Below are 26,681 nucleotides of genomic sequence, written 5' to 3' on the forward strand. Positions count from 1 at the left end.
GATTTGATTGGTTCTCTGAAAAATATTAACCAATCCAACGGATATTTACAAGCTTATACGGCTTTCCTGTAGGTTATGGCTGCATTCAGTAGATAATCCATGTAGTCCTATATAACCATGTCGTTTAAAAGCAAAGAAAACTTTGGAGTGGAACATCCGAAAGTGACATATCCTACTGGCGTGCCAGGTGGAGTCAATAATGGATCTGTCAGCTTTCAGTCACTTCTTACTGCGATCAGCAACTGTGCCGTGCCTCTTGTACACCAACTTATCCAACAAACCCCATCGCTTGTCCACGAAAAAGGTGTGGTTTCAAATTGACATGATGACATGTTCAAGTTTATCGCTTGCTTACAGATTCCCCAGTACATTTAATGTTACATGCATCGAAAGCTAGAAAGACAGTGGATGCACAAGTTTACTAGTAGTCCCTGTACAGTTTTAGGGTCCCAGTTAGAAGCCACAGTGGCCTGTATTTGCGTTTAATCGGACCATAATCATTAGATAATTAATCATATAGACATGCTCAACTGCACAGGCAATTGCAAGAACACAGTAATCAGACATTTAATATGTCAATAATATGGCATACCATTTGACTCTGAACCGAAACTCAACAGTATGCAAATAGAAATATAACTTGTATACTACAGACATTTTTGTATTAAAAACACGCTAATGGTTGCTCAGATTTAACATTTGGCAAACATTAATGAAATTGGTTGACAAACAGTCTGGGTCACATAGAATTATTGAATATGTTATATGCAATACATAAAACTATTTCAAGTCACATAAAGCTCTCCACTAGACTTTTGTAAGCTGATTTTACCTCCAGGTTGGCATGGACAAACAGCTCTTCATAAAGCATGTCTGATGGGGGACTGGTCCATCTGCTTTCTGCTACTTGAGGCTGGATCTGACCCTAATGCTCTCAATGATTTTGATGAAACACCCCTCCTTTATGCATGTAAACGAGGATTAGCATCCAATGTCCACCTTTTGGTGCAGAGGAATGGGGACTTGAGGGCGACTGACAAGAATGGTCTGGGTGTTACTCACCACTGTTCTCAGACTGGTAGTGTGTAAGTCATTAGGATAATATAAAGTTAGCCAGAGACCAATATCTAGTCACTAGTTGGTATTACCATCTTTACAATGTAATAAGCCCATGCCTGGCAATAAACACACCAATGTCCTTCATTGAAAAAAACTAACAATTGCTATATCATTGTCTTTCAATAAGCTCACCCCTAATTTGAGTCCAATTTTGATCTTGACTCCTGAAATTAATTTGCTTATTCTTGTTAACAAGGATGAAAACTTGACACTAATAATTTACTTAATTTGATAACTGATTTTTCTGCTCTTTTTCCCTGTCAGTAGCATTACCCATGTCCATCTATAACACAACCTTCAAGTAGTATGAGAAAGTCTTCATGAACCTTTTCTTTCGATACTCTATTCAGAAACAATGACACGTTTAATAGGAGTTAGGGTATTCATGTCATACTAAAGAAAGATATACGTATTCTTTGTAATTTCAGCTTTGTTATGCTGTATCTGGAATCTCAAGGATTTAGTTTTAAGGAACTTGACAGGAATCTGCAGTCTCCTCTCCATATTGTTTGCCAATATGGACATGTGGATGCCTTCAAATTTCTCATAAAAAAACAGGTATAAATCATACTTATGATTGAAAATGAAATGTGCCAACCATTTGTATATACAATGCAAATGTATTTTGGTTGTGACTTTCCCAATAATGCTACATATGAAAAACACTCTGTCTTTGCAAGAATGGTCAAACCAGTATAATTACTGTTCTGTACTAAGTCTGTACAGTAAAGTTGGATATTTTCGTGGGGCCCTATCTTTGCTGTTTTACAAAAAATACCATTCTGTGATTGCTTGATTCCATGGGTAAAGATACTCAATAAATTTTCTTAATCATAAATCTCAATGTCAGTGTTAATGTGATGTAATCAAATTGTGCATACTGATGACTGTGACTTTGTTGCGAAGCTATAATCTGTTTAGAAAAATACATGTGGCATTTGTAAATATTTCCAATTGTATCATAGTTAAGATGTAATGAAATGTGTTTAAGAAGGTTTGTCATGAAATAAAACAAAATCAAAAATTAAAACTTTGCGGTATCAGCCCTGTAATTTTAAAAAGTGTTCTTTCCCAAGTTCTTAGAGTATTTTTCCTTTTACATTTTTCACATTAAAATAACTGACATGCAATCATTTCAGAGGAGCAGTATTGAACAGCGTGACATTGATGGTAATACACCACTGCATATTGCAGCACGAGAAGGACAGAGCTACCTTACTTGGCTCATTATCAGTATGAGTAGGTGTAGCATTCTACATGAGAGGAACAAAGCTGGCTTCACCCCTTTAGATCTGGCAAAACAGCGAGACAAATACGGGTAAGTCTGGGTCCACCCCTTTAGATCTGGCAAAACAGCGAGACAAATACGGGTAAGTCTGGGTCCATCCCTTTAGATCTGGCAAAACAGCGAGACAGATACGGGTAAGTCTGGGTCCACCCCTTTAGATCTGGCAAAACAGCGAGACAAATACGGGTAAGTCTTGCTCCATCCCTTTAGACCTGGCAAAACAGCGAGACAAATACGGGCAAGTCTGGCTTCACCCCTTTAGACCTGGCAAAACAGCGAGACAAATACGGGTAAGTCTGGGTCCACCCCTTTAGATCTGGCAAAACAGCGAGACAAATACGGGTAAGTCTACTGGGTCCACCCCTTTAGATCTGGCAAAACAGCGAGACAAATACAGATAAGTCTGGGTCCATCCCTTTAGACCTGGCAAAACAGTGAGACTTTAGACCTGGCAAAACAGTGAGACTTAAGACCTGGCAAAACAGCAAGACAGGTACAGGTAAGGCTAGCCATAAAAGACAGGAACAAGTGATACCTTAAGTGTATGCATGTTAATAATCCATACAAATCAGAGGAGTGTTACCTAATGTTTATGTGTGGTAACAATCCATACAAATCAGAGAAGTGTTACCTAATGTTTATGTGTGGTAACAATCCACACAAATCAGAGAAGTGTTACCTAATGTTTATGTGTGGTAACAATCCACACAAATCAGAGAAGTGTTACCTAATGTTTATGTGTGGTAACAATCCATACAAATCAGAGGAGTGTTACCTAATGTTTATGTGTGGTAACAATCCACACAAATCAGAGGAGTGTTACCTAATGTTTATGTGTGGTAACAATCCATACAAATCAGAGGAACAGTGTTACCTAATGTTTATGTGTGGTAACAATCCATACAAATCAGAGGAACAGTGTTACCTAATGTTTATGTGTGGTAACAATCCATACAAATCAGAGGAACAGTGTTACCTAATGTTTATGTGTGGTAACAATCCACACAAATCAGAGGAGTGTTACCTAATGTTTATGTGTGGTAACAATCCACACAAATCAGAGGAGTGTTACCTAATGTTTATGTGTGGTAACAATCCATACAAATCAGAGGAACAGTGTTACCTAATGTTTATGTGTGGTAACAATCCACACAAATCAGAGGAGTGTTACCTAATGTTTATGTGTGGTAACAATCCACACAAATCAGAGGAACAGTGTTACCTAATGTTTATGTGTGGTAACAATCCATACAAATCAGAGGAACAGTGTTACCTAATGTTTATGTGTGGTAACAATCCACACAAATCAGAGGAGTGTTACCTAATGTTTATGTGTGGTAACAATCCATACAAATCAGAGGAACAGTGTTACCTAATGTTTATGTGTGGTAACAATCAATACAAATCAGAGGAACAGTGTTACCTAATGTTTATGTGTGGTAACAATCCATACAAATCAGAGAAGTGTTACCTAATGTTTATGTGTGGTAACAATCCATACAAATCAGAGTGTTACCTAATGTTTAGTGTTACCTAATGTTTATGTGTGGTAACAATCCATACAAATCAGAGAAGTGTTACCTAATGTTTATGTGTGGTAACAATCCATACAAATCAGAGAAGTGTTACCTAATGTTTATGTGTGGTAACAATCCATACAAATCAGAGGAACAGTGTTACCTAATGTTTATGTGTGGTAACAATCCATACAAATCAGAGGAACAGTGTTACCTAATGTTTATGTGTGGTAACAATCCATACAAATCAGAGAAGTGTTACCTAATGTTTATGTGTGGTAACAATCCATACAAATCAGAGAAGTGTTACCTAATGTTTATGTGTGGTAACAATCCATACAAATCAGAGGACAGTGTAATGTTTATGTGTGGTAACAATCCATACAAATCAGAGGAACAGTGTTACCTAATGTTTATGTGTGGTAACAATCCATACAAATCAGAGAAGTGTTACCTAATGTTTATGTGTGGTAACAATCCATACAAATCAGAGAAGTGTTACCTAATGTTTATGTATGGTAACAATCCATACAAATCAGAGAAGTGTTACCTAATGTTTATGTGTGGTAACAATCCATACAAATCAGAGAAGTGTTACCTAATGTTTATGTGTGGTAACAATCCATACAAATCAGATGTGTGGATACAAACAGTGTTACCTAATGTTTATGTGTGGTAACAATCCATACAAATCAGAGGAACAGTGTTACCTAATGTTTATGTGTGGTAACAATCCATACAAATCAGAGAAGTGTTACCTAATGTTTATGTGTGGTAACAATCCATACAAATCAGAGAAGTGTTACCTAATGTTTATGTGTGGTAACAATCCATACAAAAGTGTTACCTAATGTTTATGTGTGGTAACAATCCATACAAATCAGAGGAACAGTGTTACCTAATGTTTATGTGTGGTAACAATCCATACAAATCAGAGGAACAGTGTTACCTAATGTTTATGTGTGGTAACAATCCATACAAATCAGAGAAGTGTTACCTAATGTTTATGTGTGGTAACAATCCATACAAATCAGAGGAACAGTGTTACCTAATGTTTATGTGTGGTAACAATCCATACAAATCAGAGGAGTGGAGTGTTACCTAATGTTTATGTGTGGTAACAATCCATACAAATCAGAGAAGTGTTACCTAATGTTTATGTGTGGTAACAATCCATACAAATCAGAGGAGTGTTACCTAATGTTTATGTGTGGTAACAATCCATACAAATCAGAGGAGTGTTACCTAATGTTTATGTGTGGTACCTAATGTTTATGTGTGGTAACAATCCATACAAATCAGAGGAACAGTGTTACCTAATGTTTATGTGTGGTAACAATCCATACAAATCAGAGGAACAGTGTTACCTAATGTTTATGTGTGGTAACAATCCATACAAATCAGAGGAACAAATCAGAGAAGTGTTACCTAATGTTTATGTGTGGTAACAATCCATACAAATCAGAGGAACAGTGTTACCTAATGTTTATGTGTGGTAACAATCCATACAAATCAGAGAGTGTTACCTAATGTTTATGTGTGGTAACAATCCATACAAATGAACAGTGTTACCTAATGTTTATGTGTGGTAACAATCCATACAAATCAGAGGAACAGTGTTACCTAATGTTTATGTGTGGTAACAATCCATACAAATCAGAGGAACAGTGTTACCTAATGTTTATGTGTGGTAACAATCCATACAAATCAGAGGAACAGTGTTACCTAATGTTTATGTGTGGTAACAATCCATACAAATCAGAGGAACAGTGTTACCTAATGTTTATGTGTGGTAACAATCCATACAAATCAGAGGAGTGTTACCTAATGTTTATGTGTGGTAACAATCCATACAAATCAGAGGAACAGTGTTACCTAATGTTTATGTGTGGTAACAATCCATACAAATCAGATGTGTGGTAACAATCCATACAAAAGTGTTACCTAATGTTTATGTGTGGTAACAATCCATACAAATCAGAGGAACAGTGTTACCTAATGTTTATGTGTGGTAACAATCCATACAAATCAGAGGAACAGTGTTACCTAATGTTTATGTGTGGTAACAATCCATACAAATCAGAGGAACAGTGTTACCTAATGTTTATGTGTGGTAACAATCCATACAAATACAAATCAGATGTGTGGTAACAATCCATACAAACAGTGTTACCTAATGTTTATGTGTGGTAACAATCCATACAAATCAGAGGAACAGTGTTACCTAATGTTTATGTGTGGTAACAATCCATACAAATCAGAGGAACAGTGTTACCTAATGTTTATGTGTGGTAACAATCCATACAAATCAGAGGAACAGTGTTACCTAATGTTTATGTGTGGTAACAATCCATACAAATCAGAGAAGTGTTACCTAATGTTTATGTGTGGTAACAATCCATACAAATCAGAGGAACAGTGTTACCTAATGTTTATGTGTGGTAACAATCCATACAAATCAGAGGAACAGTGTTACCTAATGTTTATGTGTGGTAACAATCCATACAAATCAGAGAAGTGTTACCTAATGTTTATGTGTGGTAACAATCCATACAAATCAGAGAAGTGTTACCTAATGTTTATGTGTGGTAACAATCCATACAAATCAGAGGAACAGTGTTACCTAATGTTTATGTGTGGTAACAATCCATACAAATCAGAGGAACAGTGTTACCTAATGTTTATGTGTGGTAACAATCCATACAAATCAGAGGAGTGTTACCTAATGTTTATGTGTGGTAACAATCCATACAAATCAGAGGAACAGTGTTACCTAATGTTTATGTGTGGTAACAATCCATACAAATCAGAGGAACAGTGTTACCTAATGTTTATGTGTGGTAACAATCCATACAAATCAGAGGAACAGTGTTACCTAATGTTTATGTGTGGTAACAATCCATACAAATCAGAGGAACAGTGTTACCTAATGTTTATGTGTGGTAACAATCCATACAAATCAGAGGAACAGTGTTACCTAATGTTTATGTGTGGTAACAATCCATACAAATCAGAGGAACAGTGTTACCTAATGTTTATGTGTGGTAACAATCCATACAAATCAGAGAAGTGTTACCTAATGTTTATGTGTGGTAACAATCCATACAAATCAGAGGAACAGTGTTACCTAATGTTTATGTGTGGTAACAATCCATACAAATCAGAGGAACAGTGTTACCTAATGTTTATGTATGGTAACAATCCATACAAATCAGAGAGAATGTGTTACCTAATGTTTATGTTTATGTGTGGTAACAATCCATACAAATCAGAGGAAAGTGTTACCTAATGTTTATGTGTGGTAACAACATACAAATCAGAGGAAGTGTTACCTAATGTTTATGTGTGGTAACAATCCATACAAATCAGAGGAACAGTGTTACCTAATGTTTATGTGTGGTAACAATCCATACAAATCAGAGGAACAGTGTTAGCTAATGTTTATGTGTGGGAAAACAAAAAAAACATACGAGCAGTGTTACCTAATGTTTATGTGTGGTAACAATCCATACAAATCAGAGGAGTGTTACCTAATGTTTATGTGTGGTAACAATCCATACAAATCAGAGAAGTGTTACCCAAATCAGAGAAGTGTTACCTAATGTTTATGTGTGGTAACAATCCATACAAATCAGAGGAACAGTGTTACCTAATGTTTATGTGTGGTAACAATCCATACAAATCAGAGAAGTGTTACCTAATGTTTATGTATGGTAACAATCCATACAAATCAGAGGAGTGTTACCTAATGTTTATGTGTGGTAACAATCCATACAAATCAGAGGAACAGTGTTACCTAATGTTTATGTGTGGTAACAATCCATACAAATCAGAGGAGTGTTACCTAATGTTTATGTGTGGTAACAATCCATACAAATCAGAGAAGTGTTACCTAATGTTTATGTGTGGTAACAATCCATACAAATCAGAGGAACAGTGTTACCTAATGTTTATGTGTGGTAACAATCCATACAAATCAGAGAAGTGTTACCTAATGTTTATGTGTGGTAACAATCCATACAAATCAGAGGAAGTGTTACCTAATGTTTATGTGTGGTAACAATCCATACAAATCAGTGTGGAAGTGTTACCTAATGTTTATGTGTGGTAACAATCCATACAAATCAGAGAAGTGTTACCTAATGTTTATGTGTGGTAACAATCCATACAAATCAGAGGAGTGTTACCTAATGTTTATGTGTGGTAACAATCCACACAAATCAGAGAAGTGTTACCTAATGTTTATGTGTGGTAACAATCCATACAAATCAGAGAAGTGTTACCTAATGTTTATGTGTGGTAACAATCCATACAAATCAGAGAAGTGTTACCTAATGTTTATGTGTGGTAACAATCCATACAAATCAGAGGAACAGTGTTACCTAATGTTTATGTGTGGTAACAATCCATACAAATCAGAGGAACAGTGTTACCTAATGTTTATGTGTGGTAACAATCCATACAAATCAGAGGAACAGTGTTACCTAATGTTTATGTGTGGTAACAATCCATACAAATCAGAGAGAAGTGTTACCTAATGTTTATGTGTGGTAACAATCCATACAAATCAGAGGAACAGTGTTACCTAATGTTTATGTGTGGTAACAATCCATACAAATCAGAGGAACAGTGTTACCTAATGTTTATGTGTGGTAACAATCCATACAAATCAGAGGAACAGTGTTACCTAATGTTTATGTGTGGTAACAATCCATACAAATCAGAGGAACAGTGTTACCTAATGTTTATGTGTGGTAACAATCCATACAAATCAGAGAAGTGTTACCTAATGTTTATGTGTGGTAACAATCCACACAAATCAGAGAAGTGTTACCTAATGTTTATGTGTGGTAACAATCCATACAAATCAGAGGAACATTGATACATCTAGTGTTTGAAGAATTCCATACCTGCTGAATTAAGCTGGAGTTCAGAGTTCAAAGCTATAACTTTACTTCTATTTTACCATTAATGGAAAAATCAATACTGTGTGATTTATTAGTTCTGTAATAAACTGAGGCATACAAGCTCTACAAGCACCTTATACACAAATCTTATACATCACAGATCCTGTTGAAACAGTACCTTTTTGTTTGGCTGTTGTGTGTTTATGATATTTTACTAATGATGTTTTTATATTTGTAGCCATAAAGAGCTGATCCCTGTATTGGAATACTATGGCAAGCAGGACCATTCCCTAGTTCCTAAGGGACCTTTGGGTCTGTGGTACTCCCAGCTGTTAATACCTGGACTTACTTATGGGTCCCTGGTAGGCGGGGTCTATTTGTCAGGATATCAGTATCAAGGCTTAGTCATCTTGGCAGGAATGCTGGTGTTCTTATGGTACCTCATGGGAAACTACCACAGGATGTCACATATATCCAGGTAATGACCTAAAGTCCTGAAGAAAGTCGAGTGAAAATGAAAGTAAGCCAGTTAGTGTTGTCAACAGAAAATGGTAGAATACTTTATATTGCTTTCCTCTGCATGCAATTTACTTCTGCCAATTTTGTGATCAAAGCAAAACCACAGAAATTGATAGGCAATAATTAAAACACAAATAATAACTTCCAGTTGTCATTGTAACCTCTGTTGAATCAGATTACAGGACTGTTTACCTTACACTCAGTACTTTGTCCTGAATCTTTGTGTAGATTTACATGCACGTATAGTTATAACATTGGAGTCATGTATTATTAGGTCATCAGACCTTAAGGGTCAAGATGACCTATTGCTATGGTGCGCCATCTGTAAACTTTCCTTTTTCAAACACTACTCCTGCTTAATGCGTGGGCAGATTACAACCAAAATTTGGTCTGAAACATAATTCAGGGTAAGGAATCATTTCTTAAATTCAGAAAGTTGATTAATCAATCCTTTAGGAAATAGGTGAGGGGTCCCAAAAGTGGATGTTAGACCATATTTTGCTTCAAACTGCTTATTTTTTTTAATGATTGAATGGATTTAATTAAAAGTTTTGTCTGAAAAATTAGTAGGGTTGGAAAATTAATGTTTAAGTTTAGATAGTTGATTTGACCCCTAGGGATTTAGAGCAAGGCTCTATAAGGGGGATTTGACCCCTAGGGATTTAGAGCAAGGCTGTATAAGGGGGATTTGACCCCTAGGGATTTAGAGCAAGGCTCTATAAGGGGGATTTGACCCCTAGGGATTTAGAGCAAGGCTCTATAAGGGGGATTTGACCCCTAGGGATTTAGAGCAAGGCTCTATAAGGGGAACTTAGGCAATGTTTTGCTTTAAAACACAACTTCTTTGTAATTTCTAGGTAGATTTCACCCAGATTCTGTCTGAAACATTACTAAAGGCAATGATATCTAATGTGCATGAAGTGATCATGAGATTTTCCTGATCAAAAGTTATTACATTATTATTTATGTATTATTTAGTTATAACATGGTGTTTAATTATTTAGTTATAACATGGTGTTTAATTATTTAGTTATAACATGGTGTTTAATTATTTAGTTATAACATGGAGTATAGTTATTTAGTTATAACATGGTGTTTAATTATTTAGTTATAACATGGTGTTTAATTATTTAGTTATAACATGGTGTTTAATTATTTAGTTATAACATGGTGTTTAATTATTTAGTTATAACATGGTGTTTAATTATTTAGTTATAACATGGTGTTTAATTATTTAGTTATAACATGGTGTTTAATTATTTAGTTATAACATGATGTTTAATTATTTAGTTATAACATGGTGTTTAATTATTTAGTTATAACATGGTGTTTAATTATTTAGTTATAACATGGTGTTTAATTATTTAGTTATAACATGGAGTATAGTTATTTAGTTATAACATGAGTTATAACATGGTGTTTAATTATTTAGTTATAACATGGTGTTTAATTATTTAGTTATAACATGGTGTTTAATTATTTAGTTATAACATGGTGTTTAATTATTTAGTTATAACATGGTGTTTAATTATTTAGTTATAACATGGTGTTTAATTATTTAGTTATAACATGGTGTTTAATTATTTAGTTATAACATGGTGTTTAATTATTTAGTTATAACATGGTGTTTAATTATTTAGTTATAACATGGTGTTTAATTATTTAGTTATAACATGGAGTTAGTTATTTAGTTATAACATGGTGTTTAATTAATTATAACATGGTGTTTAATTATTTAGTTATAGTTTAATTATTTATAACATGGTGTTTAATTATTTAGTTATAACATGGTGTTTAATTATTTAGTTATAACATGGTGTTTAATTATTTAGTTATAACATGGTGTATAATTATTTAGTTATAACATGGTGTTTAATTATTTAGTTATAACATGGTGTATAGTTATTTAGTTATAACATTTAGTTATAACATGGTGTTTAATTATTTAGTTATAACATGGTGTTTAATTATTTAGTTATAACATGGTGTTTAATTATTTAGTTATAACATGGTGTTTAATTAGTTTTAGTTATAACATGGTGTTTAATTATTTAGTTATAACATGGTGTTTAATTATTTAGTTATAACATGGTGTATAATTATTTAGTTATAACATGGTGTTTAATTACATGGTAACATTGGAGTCATTTATTATTTAAACTGTAAGCTGTACCATATTGGGTCTTCTATTCAGTGGAAGATATACAGAATAGATACGAGCTGTGTATCAGTTGTGTATTAAATTAAATTTACTGATTTGTGATTGTAGGTGGCCTAACCCAATTTATGCTGGGATGTTTGGAGCTGGAATTTTCCACTCATCTTTACTCTACTTTGTACAGATTCTCCCTTGTATCCTTAAAAAGAAAACTTTAAATCAGCTTCACCTTTCTGAAGATTGATAATCTTTAATTGTAAATATGAACAGTAATTGTGGTTGGAAGCTGGGATTTTTGTCAACTGAATGAACGAGTGATGAAGATGATTTCTATTGAATTCACTGATACTTATCACCCTTGACCTTCATTTTCTCAAACAAGTTCAGTAAAAACAAATCATAACACATGGGTACACAAGCTTAACACAACAACCAAAACTAAGCAAACAAAAAACCCTGAAAAGTTTGAGTGAGCAGATCTGATGTTCAGTAAACAATGTAAATAACATTTCATATCCCTAGAACAATTCAAATGTTGACATTTTCCTTCAGTCAGACATTCTCTCTGAAACAGTTTTCTTCATATTTTGTTCATCCTTGTTTTGCAAAACTGTCTTTGCCATTGTAAACCATTTCCATGTTTGTTTGTCTACTGTAAGTTTCAGAAAGGGCAATAACTCCAATAATGTAGGACACAGGCTCACCATGGAGGCATGTACTGTGGGAGATACAATGTTTCCCTTAGGAATTCAGTATTTATTATATCTCCCTATCAGATAATGACCAATCACAGACATGGTTAACAACATGTGGTAAAGAATGTTCTGTCTTTCATCATTACTCTGAATATCTGTTAACTCTGATAATATATTGTCTTACTTTAGTGTTACTGAGTATCTTGAGCTATGTCATTGGATTGCTGCATTAGATTTGATGAACCAAAGAGTTTATAACTCACAGAGCATAAAGTGCCATTGAGCTTATGGTATGTAAATGAGCAGTTGTCCATCAACTTTGTCCTTATAAGCAAATGGAGACTGATATTTGGTCACAAGATGCCTGAGTTGGCTTCTCAAGTTCCTGAAAACTCAGAGTACTGGTATTTGGCTAGTTGGTACCTGAAATGGAGTGCTACAAAGTTACTTCATATAAATGACCTTGACTGATATTCAAGGTCACTGGGATGTAATATGTAAAATAACATTTAACAATGTTTTTCTCAATTTCCAGATGACTCACAGTACTAATATTTGAGTGCTAAACTGTAAACAATGTTTCCTCATCCATCATCTATAAATGACCTTGACACATTTTCTGGGTTATAAGGGTCAAACAGGTTAAAATCTTTCATAATCTGAAGTTCCAGAAGACTGGAGTACTGATATTAGGACAGAAGTTACCTTGAGTGGGGTTTTTCAAATCCTCCTCGTATAAATTACCTCAGCCTATTTTCAAAGGCCAGTAGGTACTTGGAATCGGGTACAATATGTATTCAAAAGTGTCATCATAGAATTTATCTTGACTTATTTAAACATACATATAAACAAAAAAAAGTTGGATAATACGATCCCTCTATGGCCTGTTATATATATGTAGTGGTGAACTTAAAATAAACAGACATTTACACACAAAACACACCTTATACTTAAATAAAAAAAAACTTGGTTATATCAAATTGTGATAGATGACAATCTGAATAGTACTATCCTATTAATGAACATGTATCTAGGTATCCAGGTTGTCATGTTGTAACAGCTTAGTGGAATTCACTTAAGCTCACTGACATGAAAGAGATGTTTAATCACAGATGGTTGCATGTGTTATAACTATGTATTGTAATTCCTATCATCAATAATTATGTGTTTGTACTTTACCTTACAAATCAATTCATTAATAAGCACAATTTTAATATGTTATGATAGTAAAGTAAATTAATAATAAGGCTGGTGTTTTCCAGTGGATTTATAAATTATGTCAGAGGCTGGAGTTATCTAGTAAAATTAATTATGTCAGAGGCTGGTGTTATCTAGTAAAATTAATTATGTCAGAGGCTGGAGTTATCTAGTAAAATTAATTATGTCAGAGGCTGGAGTTATCTAGTAAAATTAATTATGTCAGAGGCTGGAGTTATTAAGTAAAATTAATAAATTATGTCAGAGGCTGGTGTTATCTAGTAAAGTAATGAGTTGTGTCAGATGCTGCTGTTATTTATTTAGGTAACATGATAAATTTGTGATAGGGCCTAGGAAGACTTTGATCGGAATTGTATGGATTCTAAATAACTGCTTTATGGCCTTCACATTGGCCTGAAAAAACGTATTTATCACAACTTCAGCCACCAAATTCATTTTCTAATTAACAATAACATTAGAAATTTGATTGTCATTCTACTATAAATCCCATGTTTTAGAGAGATTAGTTTAGTTTTTGATGGTCTTAAAGTGATTCCTACTTAGTGCCCACAAAAGCTGATTTGCCAGTATGCTGCACTAGCATGTGATATAATAATTTAACCCTATTAGGTTAAATGTCAAGGATTTATAAAGGACCATCAATCAGCTCATGGTTTTACCATGTTGTACCCAAGCATTCAATCTACTTGTACAAGTGTTATCAGGAGTTACACACTTTGATTGAGCCGGGAAGTCATTGTAAAATCAATGACTTAAATGATCTTACTACAATGTAGGAATTAAAGCTGCAGAAAAACTCACACCTGTTGACAGAAAGAAATCCTGTGTGTTAGAAAAGTTGAAAACCCTATATGTCACAACAGTTGATAGAGAACCTTATATGTCACAACAGTTAACAGAAAACCCTGTATGTCACAACAGTTGATAGAGAACCTTATATGTCACAACTGTTGATAGAAAACCTTGTATGTCACAACTGTTAATAGAAAACCCTGTATGTCACAACAGTTGACAGAAAACCTTGTATGTCACAACAGTTGACAGAAAACCCTGTATGTCACAACAGTTGATACAGAACCTTATATGTCACAACTGTTGATAGAAAACCCTGTATGTCACAACTGTTGATAGAAAACCATGTATGTCACAACTGTTAATAGAAAACCATGTATGTCACAACAGTTGACAGAAAACCCTGTATGTCACAACAGTTGACAGAAAACCCTATATGTCACAACTGTTGATAGAAACCCTGTATGTCACAACTGTTGATAGAGAACCTTATATGTCACAACTGTTGATAGAAAACCCTGTATGTCACAACAGTTGACAAAAAACCCTGTATGTCACAATTGTTGACAGAAAATCCTGTATGTCACAATTGTTGACAGAAAATCCTGTATGTCACAACTGTTGACAGAAAACCCTGTATGTCACAACAGTTGACAGAAAACCCTATATGTCACAACTGTTGATAGAAAACCCTGTATATCACAACAGTTGACAGAAAACCCTGTATGTCGAACAGTTGACATAAAACCCTGTATGTCACAACAAATGACAAAAAACCCTGTATGTCACAATTGTTGACAGAAAATCCTGTATGTCACAACTGTTGACAGAAAACCCTGTATGTCACAGCAGTTGACAGAAAACCCTGTTTGTTACAACAGTTGACAGAAAACCTTGTATATCACAAAATTTTTATAGAAAACCCTGTATGTCACAACTGTTGATAAAAAACCCTGTATGTCACAACAGTTGACAGAAAACCTTGTATGTCACAACAGTTGACAGAAAACCCTGTATGTCACAACAGTTGATACAGAACCTTATATGTCACAACTGTTGATAGAAAACCCTGTATGTCACAACTGTTGATAGAAAACCATGTATGTCACAACTGTTAATAGAAAACCATGTATGTCACAACAGTTGACAGAAAACCCTGTATGTCACAACAGTTGACAGAAAACCCTATATGTCACAACTGTTGATAGAAACCCTGTATGTCACAACTGTTGATAGAGAACCTTATATGTCACAACTGTTGATAGAAAACCCTGTATGTCACAACAGTTGACAAAAAACCCTGTATGTCACAATTGTTGACAGAAAATCCTGTATGTCACAATTGTTGACAGAAAATCCTGTATGTCACAACTGTTGACAGAAAACCCTGTATGTCACAACAGTTGACAGAAAACCCTATATGTCACAACTGTTGATAGAAAACCCTGTATATCACAACAGTTGACAGAAAACCCTGTATGTCGAACAGTTGACATAAAACCCTGTATGTCACAACAAATGACAAAAAACCCTGTATGTCACAATTGTTGACAGAAAATCCTGTATGTCACAACTGTTGACAGAAAACCCTGTATGTCACAGCAGTTGACAGAAAACCCTGTTTGTCACAACAGTTGACAGAAAACCTTGTATATCACAAAATTTTTATAGAAAACCCTGTACGTCACAACTGTTGATAAAAAACCCTGTATGTCACAACTGTTGACAGAAAACCTTGTATGTCAGCCATGATATAGCAATGTAATGCTTGTATGGAGAAATGGGTCTACTTTAATTTCTTTATACACTTCGTATCTGCTACTGTGTTTTATGGCCTCTATGATACAGTTAAAAATCAGATTCAGTGCCAGAAAGCCACTGTAAAAAGTCAGTTCCTGTGCCCTAGACGATAATTTGGTTAAAATGTCCTCAGATTAAGGATAAGATGAAGGGATTCCAGCAGCCGTAGTGATAAACACTATATAAAAACTTCCGTCTAATTCTCACTCTCAATGAAGAAATCAAAGACTAGTTATGATTTTCGGAGGGAAAACTTATTAACTTAGCCTGTAATCCCTCAGTTGCAGAGTTATTGCCCTTTTTTAAAATTTTCATGTTCAGAGTATAACATTGCTTGCAGTTAAACTAGATCAGGACCCATGTCCCCTGAATTATAGCAATCTTGTCTGTTATTCGTAAAACGTTGGTGTCCAGAATATAAACTTGCTTTCTTTTAAGATAGGATGATTGAATGTATTTGTCAATAGCATTGAATATTACATGAGCAATGCAAGCCCTTTGGGCCTCTTGTTGAATGAACCAGGCCACACAATGCACATAAATCAGACATTATTTGTTGAGATTATGGGAGAACACAGGCAACTCCCACCTAGACTTAACTATAAAGTAAAACATAATCAACAACACCACATCAACACTACAAAATTAACAGTACAGACTGAACACTAAAAAGTCAACAACATATCGCTATAAAATCAACACTTCAGAATCAACATTACAAAAAGTACAGACGGAACACTACAAAGTCAACAACATATCGCTATAAAATCAACACTTCAGAATCAACACTACAAAATTAACAGTACAGACGTAATACTACAAAGTCAACAACATATCGCTATAAAATCAACACTTCAGAATCAACATTACAAAAAGTACAGACTGAGCACTACAAAGTCAACAACATATCACTATAAAATCAACACTTCAGAATCAACACTACAAAAAGTACAGACTGAAAACTACAATATCAACAACATATCGCTTTAAAATCAGCACTTCAGAATCAACAGAATATACCCTCTAAAATGTACACTGAAAATCAACAACACAGCACCACAAAATGAACACAAGACTACAAATTCTACTTTTCCACAGCTTCAGATAATTTCATGGTCTCATGAATTTTGTCTCCTTCTTGACCTTACAAGAGGTTAAGATTTTTGCATGAATCAAAATGTTTTTTGTATTATACGAATTAGCCTTAACTAAGGATCACAGATACCATGTACAACAACCTGCTGACATTGGTGTGTCTATCACTGCTGTGTGCTTTACTCTACTTCTACTACAAGGTTCTCACTGTTGATCCTGGTATGTACTGAAACATAGAGTAAAGGGTTTTAGATGTATATATGCCATTACCCCTAAGTATGGCCAGATCATATATTGTTGTCCCTAACTGTCCAGATAAATGGAAATGTTGAAATGAAATGTTGGTTTCCATTGGTCCCAAGTTGTCCATGTGGGGGTGGGCTTGGGGGGATGTCTGACATGGACATATTGGATTTTGACAATGATACTTTGTTGTCCTTATTTCTTGAAAAAAACACTAGATTGATCATTCTTCAAATTCAAAATGTAGGTTTCCCTTGGTGCCTTGTTCTGTATTATCCATTTTTTAGACAATTAGATGAAAAATAGCTTACGAGCAGTCATCTTGGATTTTGACAGTTAGAGATTCTTATTGCTATTTTTGGATGGGTCCCAAAAACAAAAAAAAAGGCGCTGGAGACATAAAATGCATAAGATATTGCAGGGCTTGTTCATCTATAAGTAATGTGATATCTCATGATCTTCAATCACGTAAAGGATGTAGTATAAATCACTTAACGGTAACTATTAGGTGTGTTGTTATATGGAGTGTTATGTTGTTATTATATAACTGTTAGGTGTGTTGTTATATGAAGTGTTATGTTGTTATTATATAACTGTTAGGTGTGTTGTTATATGGAGTGTTATGTTGTTATTATATAACTGTTAGGTGTGTTGTTATATGGAGTGTTATGTTGTTATTATATAACTATTAGGTGTGTTGTTATATGGAGTGTTATGTTGTTATTATACAACTGTTAGGTGTGTTGTGATATGGAGTGTTATGTTGTTATTATATAACTATTAGGTGTGTTGTTATATGGAGTGTTATGTTGTTATTATATAACTGTTAGGTGTGTTGTGATATGGAGTGTTATGTTGTTATTATATAACTGTTAGGTTTGTTGTTATATGGAGTGTTATGTTAATAACAACAGAGTTGATATTTTATATATAACAGGTCTGGTGACACAATCCATCCATGACAAAGAGACTGGCAAGCCAATGACCATCGTAGATCTTTGTGTACCACATCGTAAAATTGACCTGCTGTGTGTCCACTGTAATGTAAGTATCCAAGCTGTGAGATTATCTAATGACCATCATAGATCTTTGTGTACCGCACCCTAAAATTGACCTGCTGCGTGTCCACTGTAATGTAAGTATCCAAGCTGTGAGATTATCTAATGACCATCGTAGATCTTTGTGTACCGCACCCTAAAATTGACCTGCTGCGTATCCACTGTAATGTAAGTATCCAAGCTGTTAGATTATCTAATGACCATCGTAGATCTCTGTGTACCCAACCGTAAAATTGACCTGCTGCGTGTCCAGTGTTATATAAATACCTAAATTATGATAACTATTATCAGATCATCTTTTTCAATGTTAATCATATAAAAGTTATGTTTAAAACATAAATATATTCATGCTGCAGTGTAGAACCGTCAGGTGTCATTCAGATATTACAATTCATAACAGTTGTATACATTTTTTTCCCAGATAATCCGATCGTCCCTTACAAAACACTGTAAGCTGTGTGAGAAGTGCTTTTATCAGATGGACCATCACTGTTTGTTTCTGCTACGTTGCGTCGCGAAGGGAAACCACTCCATGTTTGTGTGGTTCATTACGTTTGTGATGTTGTGTATGCTGATTTTCCTAGGAAACATCGCCATGTACTGTTTCATTGTGTATCCTGATAAGTCCGGCGGTGAAATGTTATATTATATGTTCTGGTCTGATGGCTGGGTTTTATCAATGGCTGTGATGAACATCGGCTCGCTTATTTGGGGTGTGAACTTGCTTCGATATCAGCTGAGCCTCGTGTCAAAAGGTTACACAACTGTGTTTAAGGGCAGCGAGAGTATCCTAACATCTAATGAACGTCTGTTGAATATTATGTATTTTCTAATGGGATATGAACCATTTGCTCAAGATCCTTTGTTTTGTGCACAGTATGCTGTCTGAGGAGAGACTCCAAATAGTTCTGTAAATCAGACAGTGGTAGAAAATAAAGTAGGAAGTATTTCACCAAGACAGGAAATAAGTGTTTAAGTTTTTAGTAGGTAGACCTATTATGGAGTAAGATAGATGTGACGTTTAACCTATTAAAGTATGGAGTAAGATAGGTGTGATGTTTAACCTATTAAAGTATGCAGTAAGATAGATGTGACGTTTAACCTATTAAAGTATGCAGTAAGATAGGTGTGACGTTTAACCTATTAAAGTATGCAGTAAGATAGGTGTGATGGTGTGACAGAATGTTGTCAGCCTCTGGACGTCAATAACCCAGACAAATGAAGAAGGTAACTCTGGCTCTATCTACATCATGTGTGTTGTGCCAAATGTTCCAATAATGAACAAACTGAACAAAACAGACTAAGCATTAAAAAAGAAGAACACCTAAGATTTCTTTTTTAATTCCCGGTTAAGATGCGACAGGGATCCAATGCACAAACCAAACTAACTTGAATGTTGCTGATCTGTTATATGGACTAAGTGCCACACAAGACACTAATGTTTTGTATTTTTGTGTATTTTTTTAAAGAATTGAATATATTTGATTTTACATAGAGTTCGTTTTCAAGGTACATGTATTTATGACTTCCAGTTTTCTTTTAATGTCTTTGAGATGTCTGGTGTAAGGGTGAAATATTCTTTTGTCACTGTGAGATGGGGACGAACAGTAACATTCTCAGTTTGCCATCAGGCTTTTCTGAGTTATCTCTGTCTTTGTTAAGCTGGAATTTTTCTCCCTTACCTCATATATTGTAAGCTGTTGTTGTCAACTGTATACTTTGTATGGTCAAAAATTGCCAGGGTCTTGTCAACATAGATGATGTTTTTACAATTTATTTTGCTGGATGTCCTGTCCACCACTAAAAGCTATCCATTAGTGACAAGGTTACATCATAGTGATAGCGAACCCATTCGTGAGTGGTGACATTTTAAAAGAAGAAAAGTGTGTCAGATGTCTTGTCTCAAGGGAAGGACATTGGCCTTTTAGCAAAATTGATTTTATAAGAAATAATTTTTTTTCCTTGATGTTTATTGTGACAAAGAATTGCTACATGAAATCAGACTTTTACTTTCTGAACGTTACCTTACATCTACTTAATATAGGATCCAACCCTGACCTGGGGTAACACCATCTGTTTATAGGATCCAACCCTGACCTGGGGTAACACCATCTTCCTATAGTATCCAATCCTGACCTGGGGTAACACTATCTGCCTATAGTATCCAACCCTGACCTGGGGTAACACCATCTGCCTATAGTATCCAACCCTGACCTGGGGTAACACTATCTGCCTATAGTATCCAACCCTGACCCGGGGTAACACCATCTGTTTATAGGATCCAACCCTGACCCGGGGTAACACCATCTGTTTATAGGATCCAACCCTGACCCGGGGTAACACCATCTGTTTATAGGGTCCAACCCTGACCCGAGGTAACACCATCTGTTTATAGGATCCAACCCTGACCCGGGGTAACACCATCTGTTTATAGGATCCAACCCTGACCTGGGGTAACACCATCTGCCTATAGGATCCAGCCCTGACCTAGGATAACACTATCTGCCTATAGGATCCAGCCCTGACCTGGGGTAACACTATCTGCCTATAGGATCCAGCCCTGACCTGGGGTAACACTATCTGCCTATAGGATCCAGCCCTGACCTGGGGTAACACTATCTGCCTATAGGATTCAGCCCTGAGCTGGGGTAACACCATTTACCTATAGGATCCAACCCTGACCTGGGGTAATACTATCTGCCTATAGGATCCAGCCCTGACCTGGGGTAACACTATCTACCTATAGGATCCAGCCCTGACCTGGGGTAACACTATCTGCCTATAGGATCCAGCCCTGACCTGGGGTAACACTATCTGCCTATAGGCTTCAGCCCTAGCTGAGAAGTTCCATCATTTACATAATCCTTTTTCTGAAGACAGGTTGTTTGTATTGATTACTGTTTGCTAGGAGTTTGAATGACTCCAGTAGATAAGCATTAAAGATGTTTTTGTGTATGTTAGTATGCTGTAATATGTATAGAAATATTTAACTCTTTTTCATATTTTCTTTATAGTTCTGCTGTGTTGTGACATTTTGATGACTACACTATACATCTGTGACTATATCTGTGACCATGTTTCAAACAAAACATAGCCAAATCAGCTTTCAAGACAAAGCACTTTCTTATTACCTGATATATGTATGGAAGGTCATTGATTCAAGTAAATGTTATTGTCGTGTGGTGAAACTACTTTCCACCTTAGTTTACACCAGATTTTACACCACACAAGGAATCCTGTGACCTTATTGACATGTTTACTTGAGTGACATCTCTTCACCCCATATAGTTAACTGATGAAGATGACAGTGTAGTCATCAAAAGGTCATGTACGAACCCCTTACTTTGTTTGATGTAAGAATTCCGATATACATGAACAGCCAGAATAGGATATTCCCTAATACTTGTTAAATCATTTGCAAATTTTTATTATTTTTTTATTGTTTAATGAATTTTGTTAATGTGTTGTTAAAAACAAATTATAACAAAGACGCTACAAGTATAGAACTAATAAAGATCATACCAAGGCAGGCATCTCTCCGGATTCTCTTTTGTTCCTTACAAAAATTGGCTCAAACTGTAGAAATCTTTGACATGTGTTTCACCAAAACATATTTTAAGGTCACCTGATACAAAGTCTTATGGTGACTTGTTGTGATTGCCTTTGGTCCAGCATCATGTGTCCATAAACTTTTAATATTTTCAATGTCATCTCAAAAACCGCTGAACCATTTTGAATGAAATTTTGCAGAAACCTTCCCTGGCGTTAGATAAATCAAAATAGTGCATTACCAGAGTTGTGAATTTCATAGTCCCAAGGTCTCTCCTGGGGAGGGGGTAAAGTTTACTACGGTTGTTTTGAGCATAACGTTTATTTAAGGATTGAACCTTGCTTGTGTCAGTTGTATGTTATGATGAATTCAGTTGTACTTGAGACATTCATAGTCATGTTGAATTTGTCACAAGAGCAAATAAATTCATTCATCACCCTGTTGCATAAACAAAAGCACGATTCAATTCTCATATTTCAATCAAGATGGTTTGTTTTCAATATTTCAAACAAATCAAAGTCTGCAATTACTAGAACTTTGCTTGGAACTAGGCAGCAACCATTTTTAGAATGTCATGAGTGTTTTGTGACCTTTCTCATTAGCGTGAGTGTCCATTTAATCAAGACCTTTGTCAAGAAGCAGCTCCATATCAAAATTGTGGACTCGCTTGTTTTTGTTGGAGATTTGTTTTCTTTCAGGCAGTGTCTACGTTTCATTGAGCCCAACTTGAGTAGCCAACTTGAGTAGAAATTAAAATATTTTACATTGGAAATAACTTGGTAAGAATTATTAGTATCCAATGACAGTTTTGAATGTATGCATCAATTGACACTGGCTGACTTCAAAGGACTTGAAATATATCACTTAAGTCTTACTATCATGAATGTCACTCTTACTGTCATCAATGTCACTCTTACTATCATCAATGTCACTCTTACTATCATCAATGTCACTCTTACTATCATGGATGTCACTCTTACTATCATCAATGTCACTCTTACTATCATGAATGTCACTCTTACTATCATGAATGTCACTCTTACTATCATGAATGTCACTCTTACTATCATCAATGTCACTCTTACTATCATGAATGTCACCCTTACTATCATCGATGTCACTCTTACTATCATCAGTGTCACTCTTACTATCATGAATGTCACCCTTACTATCATCAATGTCACTCTTACTATCATCAATGTCACTCTTACTATCATGGATGTCACTCTTACTATCATCAATGTCACTCTTACTATCATCAATGTCACTCTTACTATCATGAATGTCACCCTTACTATCATCAATGTCACTCTTACTATCATCAATGTCACTCTTACTATCATGAATGTCACCCTTACTATCATCAATGTCACTCTTACTATCATCAATGTCACTCTTACTATCATGAATGTCACCCTTACTATCATCAATGTCACTCTTACTATCATCAATGTCACTCTTACTATCATCAATGTCACAATTTCTTTTTCATAACACTTTAAATCTTCTAAACTTTAACCTTTATATTGAATATTATTTAGCTCAGGTCAATGCCCGTAGACGGCTTGTTACTTTATCACTGATTTAGTGTGTAGTTCATGTAATTATGTGTGTGAAGGCTGTGATATCATTTTATATTTTGTTTATATCATATGATGTGTAGCTGTACTAAATGGCATTATGTTGAGGATGCATGCTGAATTTTACTGCTGTTTCTTTTTGTGGTCATCATACACCATGGACATTATGGTGACGCAATATATTTAAGGTATGGTTGTACAATAATGTGTTTCTGATGATGTTACATGTGATAAAAAGTGATGACCATCCTTAGAGTTTCTAGATGTGATTTGTATGAGTAAATCTGTGTATATTAGATAATGGTGTGGCTAAGTTATATGTAGATGTATCCATCTTAGATGCTTGTCCAAGCCGTAAATTGTGCTTCATTTGATAGATATAAGGATATATACAATGTATGATGTCCAAGTAGAGTCCCATATAGAATTCTAAATCGATTCATTGTGCTGAAAGCCAAATAATGCTACTCAAAACTTCTGGTGGCTAATGAGCTACCAACAGCAGCTTATTTCCGGGATCAATACAGTTATATTTTTTCTTGTTTTGTATAATCATATAGACTGTCAGACTATACAATGTGTGGCTAGTCATTAATAGGGTGTGGAGATGTGTGGCCAGTAATGGACAGGGTGTGGAGATGTGTGGCCAGTAATGGACAGGGCATGGAGATGTGTGGCCAGTAATGGACAGGGCATGGAGATGTGTGGCCAGTAATGGACAGGGTGTGGAGATGTGTGGCCAGTAATGGACAAGGTGTGGAGATGTGTGGCCAGTAATGGACAGGGCATGGAGATGTGTGGCCAGTATTGGACAGGGTGTGGAAATGTGTGGCCAGTAATGGACAGGGTGTGGAGATGTGTGGCCAGTAATGGACAGGGTGTGGAGATGTGTGGCCAGTCATGGACAGTGTGTGGAGATGTGTGGCCAGTAATGGACAGGGTGTGGAGATGTGTGGCTAGTCATTAATAGGGTGTTGAAATGTGTGGCCAGTAATGGACAGGGTGTGGAGATGTGTGGCCAGTAATGGACAGGGCATGAAGATGTGTGGCCAGTAATGGACAGGGCATGGAGATGTGTGGCCAGTAATGGACAGGGTGTGGAGATGTGTGGCCAGTCATTGACAGGGTGTGGAGATGTGTGGCCAGTCATGGACAGGGTGTGGAGATGTGTGGTCGGTCATGGTCAGGGTGTGGAGATGTGTGGCCAGTCATTGACAGGTTGTGGAGATGTGTGGCCAGTCATTGACAGGGTGTGGAGATGTGTGGCCAGTCATGGACAGGTTGTGGAGATATATGGTCGGTCATGGTCAGGGTGTGGAGATGTGTGGCCAGTCATGGACAGGTTGTGGAGATGTGTGGCCAGTCATGGACAGGTTGTGGAGATGTGTGGCCATGATGGACAGGGTGTGGAGATGTGTGGCCAGTCATTGACAGGGTGTTGAATTGTGTGGCTAGTCATGGACAGGTTGTGGAGATGGATGACCTGTCATGGTCAGGGTGTGGAGATGTGTGGCCAGAAATGGACAGGGTGTGGAGATGTGTGGCCGGCAATGGACAGGTTGTGGAGATGTGTGGCCATGATGGACAGGGTGTGGAGATGTGTGGCCAGTCATTGACAGGGTGTTGAATTGTGTGGCTAGTCATGGACAGGTTGTGGAGATGGATGACCAGTCATGGTCAGGGTGTGGAGATGTGTGGCCAGAAATGGACAGGGTGTGGAGATGTGTGGCCGGCAATGGACAGGTTGTGGAGATGTGTGGCCAGTCATGGACAGGGTGTTGACATGTGTGGCCAGTAATGGTCAGGGTGTGGAGATGTGTGGCCAGAAATGGACAGGGTGTGGAGATGTGTGGCCAGTCATGGACAGGGTGTGGAGATGTGTGGCCGGTCGTGGTCAGGGTGTTGACATGTTTGGCCAGTCTCGAATGAATTGGAGACAGCGTTCGGATATATTTGGCCAGTTATTGACCAGCTACTACTGTTAATGTAAAAAAATAATGAGGAATCTCAATAAAAAAAGTTATATCTTGCTGTTAGTGTTGCATTGTTCAAATTGCTGCAATCCCTGTGGTGATCACTAGAAATCATAATAACAGAATCGCTGTGATGATCACTAGAAATCTCAACGGAATCGCTGTGATGATCACTAGAAATCTCAATGGAATCGCTATGATGATCACTAGAAATCTCAATAACAGAATCGCTGTGATGATCACTAGAAATCTCAACGGAATCGCTGTGATGATCACTAGAAATCATAATAACAGAATCGCTGTGATGATCACTAGAAATCTCAATAACAGAATCGCTGTGATGATCACTAGAAATCTCAATAACAGAATCGCTGTGATGATCACTTGAAATCTCAATAACAGAATCGCTGTGATGATCACTAGAAATCATAATAACAGAATCGCTGATGATCACTAGAAATCTCAACGGAATCGCTGTGATGATCACTAGAAAACTCAACGGAATCGCTGTGATGATCACTAGAAATCATAATAACGGAATCGCTGTGATGATCACTAGAAATCATAATAACAGAATCGCTGTGATGATCACTAGAAATCATAATAACAGAATCGCTGTGATGATCACTAGAAATCTCAACGGAATCGCTGTGATGATCACTAGAAAACTCAACGGAATCGCTGTGATGATCACTAGAAATCTCAACGGAATCGCTGTGATGATCACTAGAAATCATAATAACAGAATCGCTGTGATGATCACTAGAAATCTCAATAACAGAATCGCTGTGATGATCACTAGAAATCATAATAACAGAATCGCTGTGATGATCACTAGAAATCATAATAACAGAATCGCTGTGATGATCACTAGAAATCTCAATAACAGAATCGCTGTGATGATCACTAGAAATCATAATAACAGAATCGCTGTGATGATCACTAGAAATCTCAACGGAATCGCTGTGATGATCACTAGAAATCATAATAACAGAATCGCTGTGATGATCACTAGAAATCTCAATAACAGAATCGCTGTGATGATCACTAGAAATCTCAACGGAATCGCTGTGATGATCACTAGAAATCTCAATAACAGAATCGCTGTGATGATCACTAGAAATCTCAACGGAATCGCTGTGATGATCACTAGAAATCATAATAACAGA

The 26,681-nt window shown here is 36.1% G+C and overlaps 1 protein-coding gene across 1 annotated transcript; it reads left to right on the plus strand.

Moving 5' to 3' along the window:
• The first annotated feature begins 117 nt into the window (after positions 1-117).
• LOC132555028 (uncharacterized) lies at positions 118-22,305 on the plus strand. The gene is made up of 9 exons (XM_060219364.1): positions 118-304; positions 839-1,085; positions 1,548-1,677; positions 2,259-2,437; positions 9,070-9,309; positions 11,620-11,702; positions 17,235-17,327; positions 18,289-18,395; positions 18,831-22,305. The coding sequence occupies exons 1-9, from the start codon at positions 118-120 to the stop codon at positions 19,296-19,298; spliced, it is 1,734 nt and encodes a 577-aa protein (XP_060075347.1). The 3' UTR covers positions 19,299-22,305.
• The last annotated feature ends 4,376 nt before the right edge of the window (positions 22,306-26,681 follow it).

This window comes from Ylistrum balloti, unplaced genomic scaffold (assembly GCF_031769215.1).
Source record: "Ylistrum balloti isolate Yb309-2 unplaced genomic scaffold, AGI_CSIRO_Ybal_v1 Utg370450, whole genome shotgun sequence".
Taxonomy (NCBI): Eukaryota; Metazoa; Mollusca; class Bivalvia; order Pectinida; family Pectinidae; genus Ylistrum; species Ylistrum balloti.